This window comes from Mesoplodon mirus (genome assembly GCF_964341445.2).
Source record: "Mesoplodon mirus genome assembly, chromosome: 12".
Taxonomy (NCBI): Eukaryota; Metazoa; Chordata; class Mammalia; order Artiodactyla; family Ziphiidae; genus Mesoplodon; species Mesoplodon mirus.
Genome location: NC_138988.1, coordinates 37,531,724 through 37,555,071, shown reverse-complemented (window position 1 = coordinate 37,555,071; position 23,348 = coordinate 37,531,724). Strand labels below are relative to the sequence as shown.

At 37.7% G+C, this 23,348-nt stretch overlaps 1 protein-coding gene across 5 annotated transcripts in view; it reads left to right on the top strand.

Moving 5' to 3' along the window:
- The window catches only part of DOCK3 (dedicator of cytokinesis 3), a 404,100-nt gene that overhangs the window by 193,510 nt on the left and 187,242 nt on the right, over positions 1–23,348 (top strand). For all 5 annotated transcript variants that reach the window (XM_082638633.1, XM_082638632.1, XM_082638631.1 and 2 more), the window contains 2 exons: positions 10,865–11,013; positions 20,555–20,639. In XM_082638633.1, coding sequence (XP_082494759.1) covers positions 10,865–11,013; positions 20,555–20,639 — 234 coding nt within the window. The remainder of the gene's footprint in view (positions 1–10,864; positions 11,014–20,554; positions 20,640–23,348) is intronic.

The following is a 23,348-nucleotide window of genomic DNA, read 5'->3' as shown; positions in this document are numbered from 1 at the left end:
TTTTTCATTCACTCTGGGAGTGAGATATATAAATGATCTAGCTTTTGTGTTGATTCGGCAGGGGATCATTGCACTTGTGCAGGTTTGGCTGCTTTCATTTGTTAATATTTAAAGTAATAAACGGCAGTGAAGGCTGAATTGAGACTGCTTAACTTTGTGACTCAGAGAAACACACTTGGTGTAGGGGATGGGGGAGGGGCTTTTATGTTAGGGGTTATTTAATTTCTTTTTTTAAAAAAATCAAAGAAATATGTATATTTGGATTTTTAAATAATATATTAAAAATAACTAGGCCTTTAATGAAAAATAGTAGTTTTTGGCCCTATCTCTTCCATTCCTGATTTCTGTTCCATACTTATTTTATTCAGTTCTTTTAGCTATTTCTTCTAATATTTCATATTTCTAAATAATATTCTTTTAATGTACATCTTGATTTTTTCTATTTTAGATGTCATTTAATGATTTCTTATTATAGAAGATATTAGCTCTGAATGTTCTTCTCCATACACATATACTCTTTCCCTCCTCCAGTATTTCCAAAATAGTTATATCACCTTTTTTTTTTTTTTTTTTGGTTAAGTCAATATGCAGTTGCTACTATGTCTGTGTAATTACTTTTACTTCTGAGCCATATAGTGAATTAAAGTTACATTTCCTTTCTTTCTTGTGTAACTTTGTTTTTTTATATTAATAATTGTTTCTCTTTTCATTTGTTTTGTTTTCTTGGTTTTCCTTCTCCTAGACTTCTGGCAGAAACGAAAATCTCCTTTGACTATATTCAAATACTTTAGGTATTTTATAAGGTTAATTTTTTTTCCTAGTGACATCCTGTATGGAGCCCTCCAGCCTCCTGTGTTGGCCTGACAATTTTCTTTGCCCCCTCCTATGTTCCTTTGTCTCCTGGGTTAAACCAGTGTCACCTTAATTCTTGGTTTACTTCCTCATTTGATTAATTACTTTCTGCGTAATTTCCTGAGAAAAATGTGTAGGAGAAATTTTTTTGAGATTTTGCATACTTGAAATGTCTTTAGACTACCATTACCTTGATAGTTAGTTTAGCTTGATATAAAATTCTTGGTTACAAATAAAGTACAGAAGATTTAAAGTATTGCTTCATTATTTTCTAGCTTCCAGTGTTGTTATTGAGAAGTCCAATGTCATTCTAGTCATTCTAGTCTTTTATTGACAAGTTGTTTTCATGAAAGATTTTAGGATGGTCTCTTTGTCCCCAGTGGTCTGCAGTTTTACAGCGATGTGTCTTAGATGGGTTTTTTTTGTTTTTTCCTGTTGATTATGCTGGCTCCCCAATGAGTTCTATCATCCTGGAAACTCATTTCCTTCAGTTCTGGGATATTTATTGTATTACTTCTTTTGCAGTTTCTTCCTCTCTGTTTTCACAGTTTTTTCTTCCTAGAACTCTTTTATTAGAATTGGACATCCTGGAATGATTCACCAGTTTTCTTATATTTTCTCACCCATTTATCCATTGTATTATGTTTTTTTGTTTTACTCTCTGGCAGAATCCCTCAAAGTTCTATCCTATCATTATTACTGAATTTTGTTTTAAATTACAGCTATCCTCTTTTTGCCTTCTGAAAGCTTTTTTGGGCTGTGGATCTTTTTCTCCTGTTTTGTTATATGCTGTTCTTTTTTCAGGGATGTACTATAATCTTTATGCTCTCATGAATGTTAATTATTATTTCTTTGGAATCTTCTTTTATTCCTGGAATTGTTTCTGTTTCCTCCAATTTCCTTTTTTTCTGATTGCTTTAGGTCTCATTCCTTCATGTTGGAAGCTTTATTCATTATATGGTGTTCTTTTCCATTCATATTTAAGAATGATGCATTAAAAATTTGACAGAAAGCTCTGTGAATGGGGCTAGTTTTTACCAACTGGCAGATATTACTGTACAGTGATCAGAAGAGAGTCTGGCTTCTCATGGGAGAAGGACAGCAACTGTCAATATTTCTGGGTCTTTTCCCCTGGCTGAATTTTCCCAGTGAGGAATCCTTCATTCTCCTTCCTAGGAAGGCATAAGTCTGGCTATCAACACTTTGGGAGCTCAGTGTGGGAAGGGCACCAAGGGCATCATTTATTACATAGTCTTTGACTTAATTTCCCTGTTTTAACATCATCAGCTCTGTTTGGTGCCCTGCAGTAGTTTAGACTCTGTTTTAACCTCTGTAGAGAGTAAAACTATCATGTGGAAAAAGCCTGGCAGAATAGAGTAGGGGTGATGATCTGAAGGTCTTAAAGCCTTTTAAAAGACTTTTAACCAGTTCTCCTGTTTCCATTTCCCAAGCTCATGTGGCAGACCTACCGCACTGGCACATGCACATATACCTCTTCAGAGGTTCTTGGTACCTCCAGTGCCTGAGCCTTTCTGCACATAATGGGCTTCATTCTTATAGATTTCTTTCCTCTCCCCACCCCTCCGATCTCGGAGAGATAGCGTTGAGTGGTCCTGAAGAGAGATCTTAGTTCCCTGCCCAGGAATTGAACCTGGGTAGCCTGGATGAAAAACAGGAATCCTACCCATCAGATCACCAGGGGTTAGAGACTAGAAGCAAAGTGGCCCTGGCTCTTACCCTGTTTGAAAAATGAATTTCTCAAGTAGGCAAAAACGGTAAAAAAAAAAAAAAAAAAAAAAAAAAAAGGTACAAAGTTTATTATCAGAGACTCAGCATAACATGTGGGAGAGTACACAGACAGGCAGTTCGTTTATTTAAGTCAGAAGCAAGGCAGAAATACACACCCGGAGAAAAAGGGTATGGGCATCCTCTCTAATGAGGAGGAGTGCAGTAAAGAGGTGATTTAAATCACTTATATAGGACAGTTCTTCTGAGTCTTTGTTTACCTTTGGTCAGTTATCTTGTTTCTTTCTTCACACCTGACAGGTCCTAGGACCCTCCCCAACATGCGTGCACAACATTTTGCTATGATGGAGTCCACCGCAGAGGCCTGGGGGGGTATGTCCACACTTATTATGGGGTGGCACCCCCTCCCTTTTTGACCCCCAAGGAGCCTTCCTGCGCATGTGCAGACACGGAAGTTTTCCTTGACCTCAGGAGTGGTCATCTTATCTCTTTACTTCAGCAAGCTCAGCTCTTGCCACTAACTTTGTCCTTGGAGTGTCTAGGGAAAACAAAGCTTCAGTTTTACTCTACTTGACAAATACCAGCTGTTCAGCCCAGGGGCGTATCTACCTACTACCTCACCTCTGCTCACCTGTCTTCTCCACCCTGTCCCCAGGGCTTAGTTTTCAGTCTTTTATTTTGGCCCAGTTATCTACTTACCAGCTTTCAACTTTAACATTTGGAGGAGGGGGTAATTGGGGCTGGTTTCTTATTGGTCTTTGTATCTAAAAAGAGGTATGTAGGGGAGACAGATTAAATGCTGCCTTTGAGTAGAACTTTGTTCAGTCTTGTGTAGAAGGGCTGTGAGCCTGAGAATGCCTCAGCTGTCCACAGCCCACTGTTAGGTAAGTTCATTGTGTTCAGAATCGTGAATGGGTGCCCTTGACATCAGCAACTGGAACTTCCATTTTTCATATCACTGATATTTTACTTACCTTTCAGTTAGCTTTGTTCCCTTCTTAGCAAGATTCTTATCTGCTCTAGGGAAAGAATATGATCAGCTTACTTAAACTAAGACTTTTAAGTCTTAACTCTCCTGTAAATATTTGTGTTGTAAAAGAGGATTGAAGCTATAAGTGGTATTATTTTGGTTATCAACACGTCTGTGAGGGAGGATGTGTTTGGGTTGAGACTGGAGTGAGGAAGACATGTAAGCCTGTGAGAGGTGGAGGAGTAAATATGTATGTCAAGCTAAGAGAGTATATAGACACACCTCCATATTAGTGAGGAGTTTAAAAAGAATTTCCACATTACTTATTTGCATTCTTATTTCTTGAAAATATATGCTTGAATATCTGTGTGAAATAGGTTGGTTTTACATCTCTTGTTTCACAGAAATTTCTCTTTTGAAAATCAGTTTCAAGCCTTGGCCAACTAAGTTGTTGAACAACCTAAAATGAAAGTTTAAATTCTTGGGCTTAAAGATATTTTTGGCAGAAAGTTCATTAAAATTGCAAGTACTGCAGTTTAGATATTTTTTATATTATACTGGGATGAGTGCTAGAGCTTTGGTATATAATATAAATATTTCAAATAGGGTTAGTTTACTTCACAGTAAGACACTTGATTATTAATAGCAATTAAAGAAAGAAATACTGGAGAAGTTTGAATATATCTGGGTTCTTAATGGTTAATCTTTTAGCAAGAAATAAAAGGAGTAAATAAAAGAATGTTCAAAAGTAAAAGGTAAAATGGAGAGAGATCTGGGAATCTTCCCTTAACAACTTAAACTTGAGATGCAATGTTTAATTTCTGTTAAATTGATTTTGACCTAAAGTTTTTAGTACTATGGCAGCACATTTGTCCTCTTTGATGAGAGCAGTACTTTCGATTTAATTTTCTTTTTTTTTTTTTTGCGGGACACGGGCCCCTCACCGTTGTGGCCTCTCCCGTTGCGGAGCACAGGCTCCGGACGCGCAGGTTCAGCGGCCATGGCTCACGGGCCTAGCTGCTCCATGGCATGTGGGATCTTCCTGGACCGGGGCACGAACCTGTGTCCCCTGCATCGGCAGGTGGACTCCCAACCACTGTGCCACCAGGGAAGCCCGATGTAATTTTCTTTTAATTAGATTTTATAACCTTATATTAGCATATGTTAAACAATCTTTATGCATATATAGTTTTAAAATAAAGTTAGCATGCTTTATGATGGATATTCTACAACTTTACTCATTTACTGACTCAGAGGCATCATTGCAGCACAGTCTTTCTTGCAGCACTGAGTTACAAGCAGTTTAGTAAAAATAATTTTTAAATCTGGAGTATTTCTGCAGAGCGCCGGAATTCTTTCATAATGATAAGGCAACTTCTACCTGGCATGTGCTGGCAAAGTAGTTTAATTATTCTAAATGTATCATTTCTACTGATTCTTCGGTATACTTTCCAAATTTTGTGACCATCCTTGACAAATATTAGACAAATATTAGAGCTTTTAGAGAGGCTAAATGTGTTGCTAATATTTCTTTTTCCTCGTCTTAAATTTTTTTTTTTTAAATTTTTGACTGCGTTGGGTCTTTGTTGGTTCATGCGGGCTTTCTCTAGTTGCGGCACGCGGGGGCTACTCTTCGTTGTGGTGTGCGGGCTCCTCATTGCAGTGGCTTCTCTTGTTGCGGAGCACGGGCTCTAGGCGCGCGGGCTTCAGTAGTTGTGGTGCACGGGCTTAGTTACTCCACGGCATGTGGGATCTTCCTGGACCAGGGCTTGAACCCGTGTTCCCTGAATTGGCATGCGGATTCCTAAGCACTGTGCCACCAGGGAATCCCAAACTTTTTCATTATTGTATTTGTTATGGTGATCTGTGATCAGTAATCTTTGTTACTACTGTTACTCACTGAAGGCTCAGATGATGGTTAGCATTTTTTAGCAATAAAGTATTTTTCATTGAGGTATATACATTGTTTCTTTAGACATAATACTATTGCACGTTTAATAGACTACAGAATAGTGTAAAGATAACTTTTATATGCACTGGGAAACCAAAAAATTTGTGCAGCTCTCTTTATTGCAGTATTCACTTTATTGTGGTCATCTGGAACCAAACCCCCAATATCTCTTAGGTATCCCTCATATACTGTTATTTTGATCTACTAAGGAGTAGGTTTCTCAGTAGAAAAGGATTTTTCAGCCTGAGTGCGGTATTTAGCTGTCCTGTGGCATCAAGTGCTCTTAGGTAAATTGTGTGCTCTGGAGCCAGTCTCCGATATTGTTCAGGTTGAATGGCGTGTGTTCTCTTCTGCTAACAAACCCAAGGGTACCACGTGGTGTCAGAGCAGTGCTGGTGGAACCTCTAGGGCTAGGACCTCTGGTCAAAGAGGCCATTAGGTTGGTATGGAAAAAGATATTAGCACCACATTGATTATAATAATAGTGCTGCTTTCTGATGGTATGATCCATTTCATTCTTAGTGCAAGGTTAGTATTCCCAGCTTTATATAATTAGGAACAGTAACTGATTTTCTATTGGAAAAAAATACTGTACAGTTGTTCTGGTTATCTACATAACAAACTACGCCAAAGCTTAGTGGCTTAAAACAACTGTTTAGGGCTTCCCTGGTGGCACAGTGGTTGAGAGTCCGCCTGCCGATGCAGAGAACGCGGGTTCGTGCCCCGGTCCGGGAAGATCCCACATGCCGCGGAGCGGCTGGGCCCGTGAGCCATGGCCGCTGAGCCTGCGCGTCCGGAGACTGTGTTCCGCAACGGGAGAGGCCACAACAGTGAGAGGCCCACGTACCACACACACAAAAAAAAAACAAAAAAAACCTGTTTATTATATTTCATTCTTCTTTGGATAGAGTGAGCTCAGCCGGGCAGTTCCACATAGGGTTTCTCATTCTGTTGCAGTCACATATTGGCAGAAGCTGTAGTCTTCTGACAGTGTGGCTCGACTAGGTGTGGCATCTAACATGCATCACTCACACAGCTGGGACTGCTTAATGGAGCGTCTCCTTGTGGCCTCTCCACGTAGCTTGGGCTTTTCACCACAAGGTGGCTGGATTCTGAGAGGGAACCTCCCAAGAGCATGTATTCTAAGAGACAGGAAGCAGAAGCTGCCAGACTAGTTAAGGGCTATGCCTAGAACTAGCTCAGCTCACTATTGTAATGTTTGATTGGTCAGAGCAGTCTCAGGGCCTGCCCAGGTTTAAGGCTGTAAAGAAATAGGTTCCAGGGAATTCCCTGGTGGTCCAGTGGTTAGGACTCTAAGCTTTCACTTTGGTGGCCTGGGTTCATTCCCTGGGTGGGGAATTAAGATCCCCCTAGCCACAAGCAGGGCAAAAAAAAAAAAAAAAGGAAAGAAAGAAAGAAATAGGTTCCAATTCATACCAGGGGAGTGTCAGATTTACATTTTTGCAGAAGAGCACTTGGGATGGGAGATATTGTTGTCATGTTTGGAAAATACAATCTGTTAGAAACTCTTGATTAAAAGAAATAAATAACCATATGATGCCTTAGAAGAATATATTAGTATATTCTTGCATTGCTATTGTATGTGTGTGTGCATGTTATTACATAGATATTGTATGTATGTGAGTATATGTTATGTGTATGCATGTATATATGCATACACACATGTGTACACATACATATATATGTGATATTTCAGTATCAATATACTTCATTATATGTGGCTTTAAAAAAAACACAAAACTGCACTTTTAATTAGTGTTCACAAATCTCAAAACCATCTAACAGTTGAACTATCTTTCCCCTGATGATTTGTGTTACCACTCTCCATGAGACTTTTTAATATCTTTTCCTCTGTTTTCAAACCTCTAACACCCCCTTCCACTCTACTCACTCTCAGCTGATGACTTTGCTTTTTATTTCCTTGGCAATAAAGCAGCCAGAGGAAAAATTTAGTTCTATCACCAAGTCTCCCAACTACCTGTGTCATTACTCAGTTCTGTGCCTTTCCTCTCTGTGACAATAGAGTATCCTGGTTAAGCGAAACCTCCCCCCCACCTTTTAACCTGGGACCCATCTCTTCTTGACTACTTAAGGATTTAACACCTGCATCATCAAATTTTCCCTTCTACTAGATTATTCTCTTCAGTATACAAATAGCCTAAAATTGTGTTTCTTAAAAAAAAACCCTCCCTCCATAGCACAACCCTGTTTTGCTACATTTCTCTGCTTCCAGTTACTGAAAGTTCTACAAAAGAGTTGTCTATGCTCTGTCTCCATTCCCTCCTTTCCCATTACTCTTGAACTCACTCCACCCATTCCATCAGTGGTCAGTGATGGCCACCATAGTGTCAAATCCAGCGGCCAGTTCTCTGTCTATATTTTATTTAACCTCTCAGTGCATTTAACAAAGTTCTCCTTAAACCCTGTTTTCAATACTCTCTTGCTTTTCCTCTCACTTCACTGTTTACTTCTCAATTTCCTTTGCTAGATTCTCCTCACTTTCCTGACCTCTAAATGTTGAAACTCGGTGTCAAACTTAGCATGTCCTAGTTGAACCTTGTTTCCCTCTTCCAGACATGCTTCTCAGGCTAGGAAAAAGAATGATCCTTGATTCCATTCATATCTCATATCTAATCTATCAGCAGATCTTGACAGCTGTAACTACAAAACCTGTCAAAATTCCAAACTCTGAAATGTTTACCTTTACCATTCTTACCTTTGTCCAGTCAACCATCATCATGTGGATTGTTGCAATAAATAGTTTCCTAACTGGAACCCCCACTGTCCTCTTTGCCTTTTCATGATTTATTTTCAACAGAGCACTCAGAGTAATGCTTTCAAGACTTATGTCATATCACATCACTCTTCTATTCCAAATCTCCAGTGGCTTCCCATCTTGCTAGGAGTAAAAGCTAAATACCTTAACATAATTTACAAAGGCCCTGCCTAATCTGGTCTGTGTTGCCTCTCTGACTGCATCATCACCACTTTCCCCCTTGTTCACTTCGCTCCAGGTGCACTGACTTCTTTATTCTCTGTGAACATGCCAAGTTCACTTCCACATTGAGGCATTTGCTCTTGCTGTTTCTCATGCCTATAAAATTTCCCCAGTTTTCCTAAATGCTGTCACTTTATTTCATTCAGGTTTCTACTTAAAGTTCGGCTCACAAGGAAGCCTTTCCCTGACCATTCTACCTGAAGCAGTAACTTCTACTTCCCAGCCAACGCACCCTTGGCCACCCCCTGTCCCTATTCTGCTTTAATTTTTCTTCTTAGAATCTTCACCACCATTATGTATTTGCGTATGGTCTATTTCTGCTCTCTAGAATGAAAGCACCATGAGAGTAGGGACTTTTTTTTTTTTTTTTTTTTTTTTTGCGGTACGCGGGTCTCTCACTGTTGTGGCCTCTCCCATTGCGGAGCACAGGCTCTGGACGCGCAGGCTCAGCAGCCGTGGCTCACGGGCCTAGCCGCTCCGCGGCATGTGGGATCTTCCCGGACCGGGGCACGAACCTGTGTCCCCTGCATCGGCAGGCGGACTCTCAACCACTGCACCACCAGGGAAGCCCAAGAGAGTAGGGACTTTTGATCACAACAAAGTAATAGCACTCAGCAGGTGCTCCATAAGCATTTGTTAATTGAATGAATAAATCAATGCTTGCATATGTATGTAGTGGATTGTTGTGTATGGCTTGATGGGAAAATAATAATCTAACTTTCTATTTTAAACTTAGACAGGTGGCCCTGATTTATCATAAAGAAATGCATGTGCTGGAAACAAACACCACATTGCCTTTATTGCTTATCTCAAGATCTCAATTTTGCAGATGTAATTTGCTTAGGCTTTGTTGCATTTGAGCTGGCAAGAATTTGAGTTCTGCCCATCTGCCAGCAATGTGTACCATCAAGGTGCTTAAGTTGTCTTCATATGTTCATTGAGTGAAGAAGGAACAGCTTGATGTAGTTAGAGTGCGTAATTTCTAATGTCTTCTACTTAAAAATAATTTCTCTTTAAGATGGACCTTTAAAAATCTGCTCTAGTGCTCCATTAGATGATTTCTAAGTAGTATGATGTTCCAAACATTTTAATCATAAGCTCAGAGCCACTTAAAAACATTAGCTAATTCTACTGATTTGTAATTTACTTTATAATTATAATTTTGTTTACAGTCACTTGAATCCAGCTTATTTTGACAAGTGTCTTTTTAGGGGAAATCCCAGATAGAGATTTTACTAACACTAATGTAAAGATTGATCTGTCTTTAAAAGCATTCTTTATAGATTAGTTACATTCCAAGAATTTTAATTATCATATAAAATTGTGCTTCTCTATAATAAAAACAGAAACCGAAAGATTCCAAAATCAAGATTCCACTTGTGAGCAAATAGAACTTTAGTTCTTAAACCTATATTCTTAAGTAAGATGCTAATTTTTGTTAAGCATCTGCTGTCATGGCATTTACATTTTTTACTTGTTAAAACCACTGTGATGTCCATAATTAAGTTCATTAAGCTGTTTCCATTTAACTCTTATAAAGGTGACACTTTTTTTGTGACACTTTATTGGAGTATAATTGCTTTACAATGGTGTGTTAGTATCTGCTTTATAACAAAGTGAATCAGTTATACGTATACATATGTTCCCATATCTCTTCCCTCTTGCGTCTCCCTCCCTCCCACTCTCCCTATCCCACCCCTCTAGGTGGTCACAAACCACTGAGCTGTGATGCTTTTTATTGAACTGAAAAGAGTAGAACTCTATGACACTAGGGACACATACTGTTTTCAAAAGCTAATTAAAGCTAGATGAGGCCTGGAAACCTGGAATGAATCTCACTCCAGAGACTGTAGCTTTATGTTGAAACAGTTCTTTAAAATAGGGCAAGTGATTCTCTCTCTCCCTACCCAAACTTGTGTATCCTTCCTGGAGAAACCAGAGATGTTGCTGGATGGTTGACATCTTTGTCATACATAGTAACTTCTGTCAGAGAAAACCACTCTAGGCTCCTGTGTTTCTTTTGGTTCTGATTAAGTTTAGTAACTTACTGGAAAATTAATAGTCCAGGATAGAGTAGAGATAGACAAATGGTACTTTGCATAAGCCAGATCAATTATGTTGTTAGATGTCACCTTATAGAGATTTTTAGACAGTAGGAACTAAGGACTTTGGTTTAAGATTCTTAAATAAGCCTCTCTTTACATTGCCTGTTTTTAGAGGTTCAGAGAATTGAGCACTTTTCATAGTTTAACTATTTCTCTTTTTTTTTTCATTCCCTTTCCATATCCCTTTTTTATTTCACCCAACACCAAAAATGCCCTTTCAGAAACATAAAGTAGATCTTTTCTACAAGCTACGCCATGTGATGAATGAACTTATTGACCTTCGAAGGCAGCTCCTGTCTGGTCACCTGACTCAGGATCAGGTGCGGGAGGTTAAGCGGCACATCACCGTGCGCCTGGACTGGGGCAATGAGTAAGTATGAATGTCATTTGGGCATCTCTCAGTTTCATTTATGATAACTCAGTCCTCATACAGTTGTACCTGATCAAAGCTTATCTTTAGGGATTAAAGACATTGTTGTATTCTCCACTAAGCTTTGATCATTTTTACAATGAGTAGCCGTTTCTTTCAGTTTATAGCAAAGGACACTCACTGGTTCTACTCACTGAAACTCTCTCAGCCCCTATTTTCACTTCCAGAAAATTAAATAATTGGACTACATTAGCCTCTGGGGTTTCTTCCATCTCAAATTCCTTGATTCTAAACCTCAGTAATCAGAATACTCTTTTGTTTCATCTCTTAGTACCTTTGAATTTGGTGAATTTGGTGTCCTTTACATTTTATAGCCATATAATGAATCCGAATAAGTATATACTACACATGGGAACTGTCTACATCTGTACATCAGAATATTCTTAACTAATTCATCATTCAGAAATAGTCCTGTATTTATGCAGTGGGTATGACTATTTACTATTGCCATACAAGTAAAATTATAAGACTTTGGCATGGGAAGCTGGAGTAGATAGTACTCAGATTTTATTTCTTCCTAGATTTAATAATTGATATAATTCTCAAATGCTTTTGCCTCATTCTCTTAAAATCGGGTCCATTGAACTTTGAAGTGACTAGGTTGCTTCCTATTTAAGATATACATTTACCTTAAGTATATTTTAGAACAAGTCTTTAGCTCCTCTCCCCCTCAAGACATCATTGAAATGATAAAAAATAAAAAGAGTGGGAGGAGCGCAGCAATAAATGGGATATGTGAACCCATTTCCAGAAGCTGAAAATTAGATGGAGGATTAGTAACAGAAGAAGCAGCCTGTAATATATGGAGGAAACTTTAGCTAATGAAGGAGTTGGTCTGCCTTGCAGCTGCTAGAATCATGGAAGAAAGGGAGTGTGCCCTGGGGCTTAAAAAAAGGAAGTGCTTAAAAGTATGTAAAGTAATAATTCACTACTTTTGCTACCATGAGTAGCAAACCTGGCAGCCAGGTGTTTCCCTTTCAGATAGACAAATACAAAGACCAATTGCCTAGGGGGAAACTGGGCAACAAAAGTTTGAACTGGGACTTTATTGCAAAGCCCTCCATATTGAGGCATTTAAGGGTTTCAAAGTGTAATGAACAAATCCCTTCCACTCACCAGAAAGGGAAGCTTGCTAGCCACCCACCCATGTACAAAAAACTTGTCACATTTCTAGTGCCTTTTAAATTTGAATGGGCAATCAAATATTACCAGGTATTTGAAGAAATCCTTTCACAGGGAAGAGAGGGAGACCAGGATAAACAAAATACCTGGCCCTAGAGAGAGCTAGAGATTAGTAAAGAACTTTAAAAATCTCTGAGTATCCTCCAAGAGAATCAAGAAGATTCGTTATGCATTATAAAATTCTACGAAAAAGGAATGGAGAATAGGATTTCAAAAAAGAATTTAGGAAGAGAACAGAAAGATAATTTTATGTCATCTCTGGGAAAATAAAACAAAAAGATGGGAAATGGTTGAGGAAAAAACAACAGTACAGAGATTCAATCTAGGGGATCCAACATCAGACATTATATTTCCAGGAAAAGAACAAAGGCGATAAAGAGGAAATTCTAAAGAAATGATAGAAGAGAATTTCCTAGAGCCAAAGGGCAGGTGACTTAGGATTGGAAGAGTCCATCAAATACCTAGTATAATGAATGGAGAAGAAAACCCAAAACCTACAGTGAGGCACATTAAGATATTTCAATATTTGGGGCTGAAGAGAAGATCCTAAAAGGTTATCAGACAGAAAAAAACAGGTCTTCTTACAAAAGAATAAGATTCACACCAGCCTCAAAAGTTTTATCAGTAACACTGGATGCTAGAATATAATGAAGTAATATCTTCAAATTTCTGTTGGGAAATGATTTGCCACCCAGAATTTTATAAACAACCAAACTATATAATCAAGTGTAAGGGCCAAATAAAGCCCTTTTAAAGTATTTAAGGATGCAGAAGTTACCTGTCATGGCTCCTTTCTTAAGAAGAGACTTGAGAATGTGTTCTTCCAGAAATAGAAGAGTAAATCAGGAAAGAGGAAACACGGGATCTAATAAACAGTGAATCCAACCCAGAGTGGTACTGTTCGGTAGAAAAGAAAAAAGAACAACTCTACATTAGTTATTTGTGACCTTTTGAAGTGACACCGTCCTATCCTTGTTTGTTTCATTAAATTACAACCTCTTTTGACTGTTAATAGGATTGCTTGGCATACACCACAAGACTCCTTGTATGATATAACATGAATTCAGATGTACGATAGATCGGACAGTGTTCTTTAAATCTAACTCTGGGCAGTAAAAATCTTAGCAAAATGTAGTATGTTAACTTACAGTATAGCTACTGATCCTGTCTCCTCAGCTCCAAACAGTACTATATGGTATCATTGTATTTATTTTAAAAAATCAAGAATGGTAGTAATTTGCAAACATAGCATCACTATGTGCCACGCAAATTGTTACTCTTGAACTGATGACACTGATAGTTGTATAAATCATTATGTTGCAGTTTAACTGCACTATACATACCAGTAAATGAACAAGAGAAATATTTTAGAAATATCAATACCTCTTTATGATAAAAGTTAGAAAACAGACCAATCAGATTTTGCAGTCAAATCTGAAAACTTAAAGATGATAGCTTGGAAACAAGTTCAAACTATATTTGAAAAAGGCAGAGAACATTATAAAAACCTGTCAGTAAAGTACAGAGCTGTTCCACCTTCATTAATAACTTTTTCTCAACAAAGTGTATATGTGCTTGTGTGTGTGTAGGGGGAGTATTTATATGTTCATTTTGATAAACAATATAAACCAGAAACATAGTTCCATTTCCCCCCACACACACCCCACTTTTTTCCCTTCTCCCTCCTTTCTCGAAACCCTGATCCTCCTCTCCTGGTGCTTCTGTATCTTCTTCCCTCCTTTCTCCCTCCCCTTCCACTTCTTTCTTTCCCCAGTTCTTCTTCTTTCCATTTTCCCCTTTACCCCCAGTGGAAAATACAGTCACTTAAAAACTTAAATGAGAACTTTGTAGGTCTACTATTACTAAAGGAAAAAGATGTATTGCCTCCCAAACCAATAGGACAATTCTCTCTGGTTCTCACTCGAAGTAACCCTTTTAAAAACGTTCCTTCTTAATTTGAAAGAAGTGATGGTATACTGCAAAAATAAAGTCATTTCGTACCAATAGGTTAGATATAGGAGACTGCTCCATGCAACAGCTGAGCACTGATAACCGTATCCATTCTTCCCATTGTATGCCCTCATAATTCTACTCTTCTTGTTCCACGACACTTTTATAAATGCCATGAAATATTGATAAGCTTAGCATATGCTGGCATGTTTTGGGTGCACAATCAGTATTTTCTGAATGTATTTTTACGTTGTAATTGATGTAATTAAATATTAATTGTATATAATTTTAAACTTTATGCCTTTTTCTTTAGACTCTTAGACTTTATAGCTCTGCCTTTTCAAAACCTATTTCAGACACTGTTAATAACAGCCTATTAAGTTTATTGAGTACATCTACCCGTGTCACTGTGGCAAGTGCATGGTCTAACTTATCTGCACTGTTATAATGAAATGCGATTATGCTCATTCAAGACAAGAGCTCCATTTTACCTAATGAGGAAACTCATAAAAAGGCTCAGAAGAACTTTTTCCAGTGTTGCATAGTGAGTGGTAGAACTGGTGTTTGTACCCAGAACTGATGCCAAAGCCCATATAATTTATGTAGGACCTTACTATCTTTATGATCATTTTTAAGTGTGAGTCTTAAAACCAGGAAAATTATTGTCAGTATCTCTAGTCTGTGGGTTATTTGATCTTTGTTCTGTTATCTATACCACATGTCTCATAATATATATATCTGCTTTAACACTGAGTTAGAACTTTCAAGGATAAAAACTAAACTGGTACTGTACTCTTGTATTTAGAGTTTAAATTAAATGCAGAGCCCTCCACCTCTACATAACAACTCTTTTAATTTTTTTTCCTGAGATTAGGAATTTTTATTTATTTGGCTGAAAATTTGAGGATTCTGGCATTAAATTTACGTGGCTTATACTTGTTGGCCTCTTTGCCTATGTGCACACTCATTCCATATGTGAAAATCATTAAAATTGTATTAGGTAGAAATCAGCATTTATAATATTGTGTTCTAAAATACAGGAAGGGCATAAAACAAGGTTGTATTCAAATTAACTAGCCATTATCTCTGCTCAAGTCTCCTTTTCAAAGATTAAGTCAGTTAATTACATCCTCTCCAAGGGAAATTTAAAATAATTTGTCTAGCAATGTAACTTCAATGTGTTAATTTAATATTTTTGACACCTTCCATAAAGATATAGAGAAAAGTTTCTTCTCAGTCTCTACTATCATCACTACAGTAAATATAGCATAGATGAGTTAAAAGTTGTATTAATCCAGGACTGACAGCCTAATTGATCTTTGCCATAGAAAAATACCTAAGTAAGAAATACTTTACTCTTAGAATAATTTATAGGATTTTTGTATTTCTTCTTTAGGTAGAAAGTACAATTTGATTAAAATGTAAACATTTTATAAGCTTTTGTTGAATTAGAATAATGTTTCTATAGATTTTAAGTATCAAATGAAAAAATTGGTATCTTTTTATTGTGAAGTCTCATCTTTTAAGACAAATCACCAATAAATGTATACTTTCTAGTTATTCTTTCTCTCCCTCTCTATCAAATTATTTCCCTCCCTCGCTTTTCTTTTGTACCTTCTCTCAGGTTTTCAAAGATCCTAACCTACCCATGTCCCTTTCTTCCTGCTTAGTTTATGTTCCTTACCAAGGGAATTGCTCTTGGAGGAAGCAACACAAGCAGTAGTTTGAGTTATACTGTGCAGAGAATACTGCCACCACCACCACCCGCCCCCAACCCCAGTGAGTTTCCTCTGAGTAAATTTTTAGCTAGGACTCAGAAAAGTTTATGGTTCAGTACTATCTCTTTAAGGACATAATGGTATTTTCCAGCTTCAGGACATCTGAAATTAGCAGAAGCTTCCAATGCCTTCTTAGAGTTCTTCTGATATAAGGTGTCGTACCCATCAATCAGTTTCTTGCCATACTTAAGAAGTCTGAGATAACTATGTTTAAACTATGCATGTGTCAAAATTCCTCTCAAGTTACCATGTTCAAATGATTAACTTACACACACACACTCATCCTTTGTGCATCTGTTTTGCTCATCAGCATACCCTGCACTTAGCATAGTGTCTGCACTTGATAGGCACTACATGAATGTATCTAAGTAACAAGGTGGGTTTTTCTTACGCCTGTTGGCTACTCATTCATCAGTCTATGTTTGTTTCCTTCTGGATTGATGTATTGACACAAAATTATTCCTCAAACTATTATGACCAAATTGATTACAATCATTTATAGCCATTAGTATTTAACTTCCTGGTTATTAGTAGGAAGGTGGCAGGTATAGTGGAAATATCATGGGTTCGGAGTAAGACAGACCTAGCTTGAGACAAGCTCAACTGGACTCCCTTAATAGGCTACTTAGTAACCTCTCTGGGCTTCAGTTTCCTCAATTATAAAATGGGTCTAATACTGTGTACTTCCCATAGTGCTTAGAGGGGATATACATAAAATACCTATTCCAAGTAAATGTTCAGTAAAAGGTAGCTATTATTAGTTATATCTTCTATTTTATTACTATATAAATATACCATGCTTTCATTAGTATAGTTATATCTATATGCTCTCATAGTGTAAGTATTAGAAAAGGGCACTGCCCACAGAAAATCTTAGTATCTCTAGCCTTTTTCAACTGATTCTGGGGGAGAACTAAATCTTAAATGCCTTAAAACATCCATCGTATATAATTAATTAACTTCAAGTTATCTTCTATGTTCTGTGGTTCAGATGAGGAAACCCAGAAGAAAAAGATACAATAGAAAATAGAACAGAATATGGAACATTCAAAAGACATGTAAAGTTCAAAGAATTTGATAGAGATTCACGGTCTTTATAGAGTGGTGCACCTAAAAGAATGCAGGAACAGAAATATGTCTTTTATTCACTGCTGTGTCCCTAAGTTCATCAGGAGCCTAGCATAGAGTAGGTGCTAATATTTATTGAATTATTGGAATGAATGAATGAGTGATTAGTGACAAGTGGTGAGAGAAGACTATTTTTGTGAAGACTATTTACCTAAGCAGTTGGTAAGACCATTTTAAAAACTCAGCTCTGTACTACATCTGTATGTAGATGTATATGTAGTCGTATGCCTCCTGCTTGTTTAGGAGTCTTTTTTCAGACACAATTCTCTTTAATCGCAATCCTTGTACATTAAGTCATATTTTAGCTAACGAGGTAACACATAATGATAACAGCAGAAGCAGTTCACAATGCCTGGCAGTGTACTGAGTGCTTTACATGGATTAATGCTTACAGTAGCCTGTGACAGTAGAGAAGACAGTATTGCTTGGGAGAGCCAAGATACAAACTAGGCAATCTGACATCAGAGCCCATGCTCCTAACTACTCTGATGCACTGCCTTCCTTTGCTGTGACCATAAAGAGACTAAGTTGACCATTCCCTGCACTTACTGTTCACTGTTCTTAGAATATGCCATAGGAAGAAATAGCCAGGAACCTCTTTTACAGAGTGAAATTTTAGTGAACATGTGTTGTTTCTCACTGTGCAGCACCTCTGCCTTCTTCCAATGAGGACAGTCCTTCGATTTAGCTTTTGGAAACTACTCTTCCTCCATTGAAGATGATCTTAGTAGAAGGAAATCAGTCTTCGGTTTTATTAGATCACCTGTTAATCATTTTCTTATTTCCTAAGGAAACGAAATCAAGAAACTAAAAGGTACTGTGTTCTAACAACTTCTAGGAGAGGGAAAACACTTTGCTCTTGGGAGAATTAGCATGAGGAATATGAACATTTGCTTGACTCAAAACTGCTCTATTTCCTATATCCAGTACCATTGGTGGTACATGATAGATCCTCAGAGAGTGTCTTTGGGGTGAGTGGATGGGTATATGGGTGGGTAATTGAATGGACAAGCAAGCTAAGCATGGCATAGTGCCAAGGTAGAGTTTGCATAGATGCCATTCTCCAGACAAGCCACATCATTGCGTGTAGTGCACTACTACAGAGCATATACTCTCAACCCTGGCTTTACTGACTTAGATCCATCTGGATTTTTTCTTAAGCTGTTGTGCTGAAAACATCTATTTTGATTGGATTATTTGTACAGTCTTCTTTTTGTTAATTAATTGTAATATTTAGACTACCTCATATATATTGTGACCATCAGTGGTTAAAGAATATGTATGAAATTTTATCTCTTCATTTTTGTATTTAAAGAATTTTCAACAGCATGACTACAGAAAATTTGTAAAATATCTTAAATTGATAAATTGTTTAATTTCATTTTCCTTGTACAAATACTAATACCATTTTTGTGATCTTTCAACTGTTCTTCCACATGCATGTAAAAGTATTCTGAATATTTGAGATCAAAACTGCAAAATTATCTTTCAGATGTAAATTGCTTTTTAAGATGAGAGAGGTGGAAAGGATGTGCTTCAACTATATCTTGCTCTCCATGATACTACTGCCTTTATATGCTATAAGTATTAGAAGCCAGAGGCCTGAAATTATTTCAGGGAAATTAAGAATAATTAATAAGAGGTGATTGAATGGAGTACTTCTTTGATGTATGAAGACAGGAAATAAAATCTCTTACAGATTTAAGTGTATTAACATCAGTAGTCAGATTTGATGGCATGGTTTTACCATTAAACTGTGAACTATTATAGTTGAGGACAACAGTGTATTACTGATCTTCTCATCATGCAGAACTACAAGGGTTTTTTTTTCTGCATTTAATACCAAAAAATTATTTCCTCTTTAAAAACTCATATTTCTCTATTATAGAATAATACAAGTTATAGTAATAGGTAATAGAAAAATATGGGGTTTTATCCTTTAATAGAAAAATAGGTTTCTCCTTTTTGTTGCCTGCTAAGAAGTACACATCTAAATTTTAATTCTTTATCATAGTAATCATATTAGTCTGTGTGATTAGTGTGTTCGCTTATAGCTTCTTCATGTAGGTTTGATTCCCCATTTTAATTTTATCAGTCTTATTACCATTTAACCTCTTCATATCTTTTCCTATAAAATAGGGTTAAATTGTAAATAAAATAATTCTGCATTTTGGATGTATACGTGGCTTATTTTAAATAAATGGGAGTTTTATGCACAGAAAGAGCCTAGAGAATTAGTTTTGCTAGCATATTCTAAATGTAGTTCATAATCTAAGTGAAGAAAAAAATATATACACTTCTCCTTCCATCATCTATGGCATACTTTTGCCAGGTGCAATAATTCATAACACTCGTTTTAGAGTTGGGTGGTCACAGAACAGCTCTGAAACCCTGATGAGAGTTATAGGCTCTCTCCTCAGAGAAAATGCATATATGAACACATGCACATACTTTCATACGTAGTTACAGGGGTCCACAACCCCTAATTCCACTGACTCCAGATTTAGAGCTGTTGTTCTAGAGAGTGAGAAAGGGCGTAACATGTATTGAATATCAATTATGTACCATATTTGAACCCAAGAGTTGTACCTGTCCAGAGTTACTTCCACTGTCTCATACTGCCTCCCAATCAACTATTAATCATTATCACTTATTCCTTCATGCCCAAGTTATACCAGATCTTCTAAGTATTGTTTTCTTTATTAATCGTGCTCCCTGGTTAAACTTCCATCTAAAGTGTCTTAAGGTATTGGCTAATGTGTGGTGAGGTCTTTACTATAACCCAGTGTCAGTATTAATTAAATTGAAAATGAGATAAAACTCAACCAAAGCATATGTTTCTTTGAGTTTAATACCTTTAGGAGGTGATTTTTTCTTTTTTTTTTTTGGCTGTGCCTTGCAGGATCTTAGTTTCCCAGCCAGGGATTGAACCCATGCCCATGGCAGTAAAAGTGCAGAATCCTAACCAGTGGACCTCCTGCAATTCCCAGGAAGTGATTTTTATGTGTTTGACTTTGAATTACAAATCTACTTGGACACTGAATAATTTTTTTTATCCTAATGAAAGTAATGCATGGCTGAGCCTGTGCATACTTGCAAGATGGGGGAAATCGAAAAATAAACACAACTTATTAATGATCTAAGAAAATCCATCCTTAGTGAACTCAAGCAATCTGTTATAAATGTGATACTGAATGAATCATTTTTACCATCACAGGGGGAACTGCTTGATGAAGAAAATTGTCCCAGTCTTAAAATTCCTAGCCTCATTTATTTACCTGAAGGTGAACACAGTTAGGTTACTGGATAAAGGCATGTCCCTGCGGAGGCACTGTCTGAACTTCTGTCCATAAGGTCATGGTTGGCATGGGCTCCCAGGCACATAAAGAGAGATGAGTAATTTGAGGATATGGCATGCTGAATGTGGTCTTTCTCTTTACTAGGCATTTGGGCCTGGACCTGGTGCCTCGAAAGGACTTTGAAGTAGTGGATGCGGACCAGATTAGTGTCTCAGATCTCTATAAAATGGTAAGAAATATTACACAGTGTAGCTTGCTCCTGCACACTTAATTTTTTCTCTCTTACTATCCCTAATTACATTATGAAACACTGTTGCTAAAATCATTCCTTTGTCTTTGTTTCAATGTATTTAAGGGCTCTTCCTATCTGGACAGTACCTATCACACTTGCTCTGTAAATGGAATTATTATGTAGGGCTGTTGGGCCTACTGTAATGTCTAGCGGTCATTTCTCAGTTGGTTTTGCTGGTGAACAGAGCTCCTTCAGCCTGCAGCAGTTACTAAAATTTTGTTTCTCTCCACCTCTTAAGAAGAGAAGGTAGTTGAAGCTGAAAAGAGCCAGTTATTAATTAATGTAATGATTAACTCTGGAAATGATGTACCAGCATTTCTTTCTTAAAACTTTTTTTTATTGAACTATAGTTGATTTACAATGTTGTGTTAGTTTCTGGTGTATAGCAGAGTGATTCAGTTGTGTGTGTGTGTGTGTGTGTGTGTGTGTATTCTTTTTCAGATTCTTTTCCATGAGAGTTTATTACAAGATATTGAATATAGTTCCCTGTGTTATACAGTAGGGCCTTGTTGTTTATCAGTGTACCAGTATTTCCAAGATAAATCCTTAACTGTCTGTTGGTTATTATAAAAGTGTATTGAGTTGACTGATAACCAAGATTACATTTTGCAGGCTGAATGAGAAGAAGTAACTAAAAGGTACAGAATTTTTAAGTAAAACAAATAAACATCAGAAACCTTAGGTGACTCTTAAGCTTAGACTAAAGGACTGGGTAAAACCTTACTTTGAGGAGTATATATGCAAGGAGTGTATATTGGTGAGAATTACAAGTTTTAGAAAGAATTACAAATATCTCTTTAAGAAAATGTAATATTTTTAGGAAACATAGAGGATGCAAAGTATGACCATGCCTGGTCAAGAACCATAGGAACTTTGCCTAAATAATATACAAATAACATATCAATTGCTTCTGTGTATTTGCTTATGTATATTTACAAGTATACAAAAGCATTTGTATTCAGTTGCCTTAACTATGCTCTGTGTGAAGTGGTATGTGTGAGATATAGAAATTAAAGATGAACGAGACTGGGCTTCCCTGGTGGCGCAGTGGTTGGGAGTCCGCCTGCTGATGTAGGGGACACGGGTTTGTGCCCCGGTCCGGGAAGATCCCACGTGCCGCGGAGCGGCTGGGCCCGTGAGCCATGGCCACTGAGCCTGCGCATCCGGAGCCTGTGCTCAGCAACGGGAGAGGCCACAACAGTGAGAGGCCCTCATATCGCAAAAAAAAAAAAAAAAAAAAAAAGATGAACGAGACTTACTCCTTCCCTTAAGAATATCACCATCTACGGTGCAGTGGTTAAGAATCTGCCTGCCAATGCAGGGGACAAGGGTTCGAGCCCTGGTCCGGGAAGATCCCACATGCCGGGGAGCAACTAAGCCCATGTGCCACAACTACTGAGCCTGCGCTCTAGAGCCCGTGAGCCACATCTTCTGAGCCTGCGTGCCACAACTACTGAAGCCCGCATGCCTAGAGCCTGTGCTCTGCAACAAGAGAAGCCACCGCAATGAGAAGCCCGCACACCGCAACGAAGAGTAGCCCCCACTCGCCTCAACCAGAGAAAGCCCACACACAGCAACGAAGACCCAACGCAGCCAAAAATAAAAATTAAAAAAAAAAAAGAATATCACCATCTAGGGTATTGGTTCCTAACTCTTTCTAGATTATGGAGGATTGATAAAATTTCTCCCCAGGACGATGCAAGTATGATTTTGCATACAAAACTTTATACTCAATTTTAGGGAATTGATAGTTGCCTCTGAACCCCATGCATGGTCCCCGTGTTTAGAAACTACTCTAGTGGGATCAAATAGACCACAAACAAGAAGGTTTATGAGCTGCATGTCATAATTAAGATATACATTGATGCTGTTAGAGGGAGTAGCTGATTTCCTGGGGCTATGAGAAATCAGTGAAAGCTTCCAGAGGCAAGTAATGCTTAAGGTGAGTCTTGAGAGATGCGCAGGGCTTCATCAGGAAGACAAGCCATAAGGAAAGACATTCCAAAATGGCACAGAGCATAGGGAAGTAGTAATTCCAGGAAACTATAAGATATTTGGTAACTTTGGCATGTAAGTGTATGTTAGCAATTGGGAGATAAGGCCAAGAAGGAGGCAAGAGCCAGATCACAAAGAGCTTTGTAAGCCCCAAATTAGTAGAACTGCTAGTCTGATAGAACCATGGAGTGACATGATTGGATGTGAGTTTTAAATGCTGAGAGAGTATAAAATGCAGAAGACTGGAATCAGGGAGGAAAGAGACCACAGAAGTGATTCAGGCAAGAAATAATGGCTAGGCAGCAATAGTAATGGAGAAAAAAATGCAATAGAGAATGTAGATGTTAATAAGTAAAAATGATGAATTTTGATGATCAATTAGATGTGGAAAGTGAAGGAAGAATGACAGTTTGAAGCTAAGAACTCCCCTCAGAATGGTGGCTTGGAGGATGATATTTTTGGTAAGGATTTTGCATTTTATTCTAAGTGTGACAGAAGGCCTGTGAAGGTATTTGAGCAGGGGAACTACATGATTTGGCTCACATTTTAAAAGGATTCCTCCAGCTGATGTGTGCAGAAGGACTGGAGTAGAGCAAGAATGGAAACAGGGAGCGGTCATTCAAACAAAAGATTTTGATTTCAGTGTCTTGA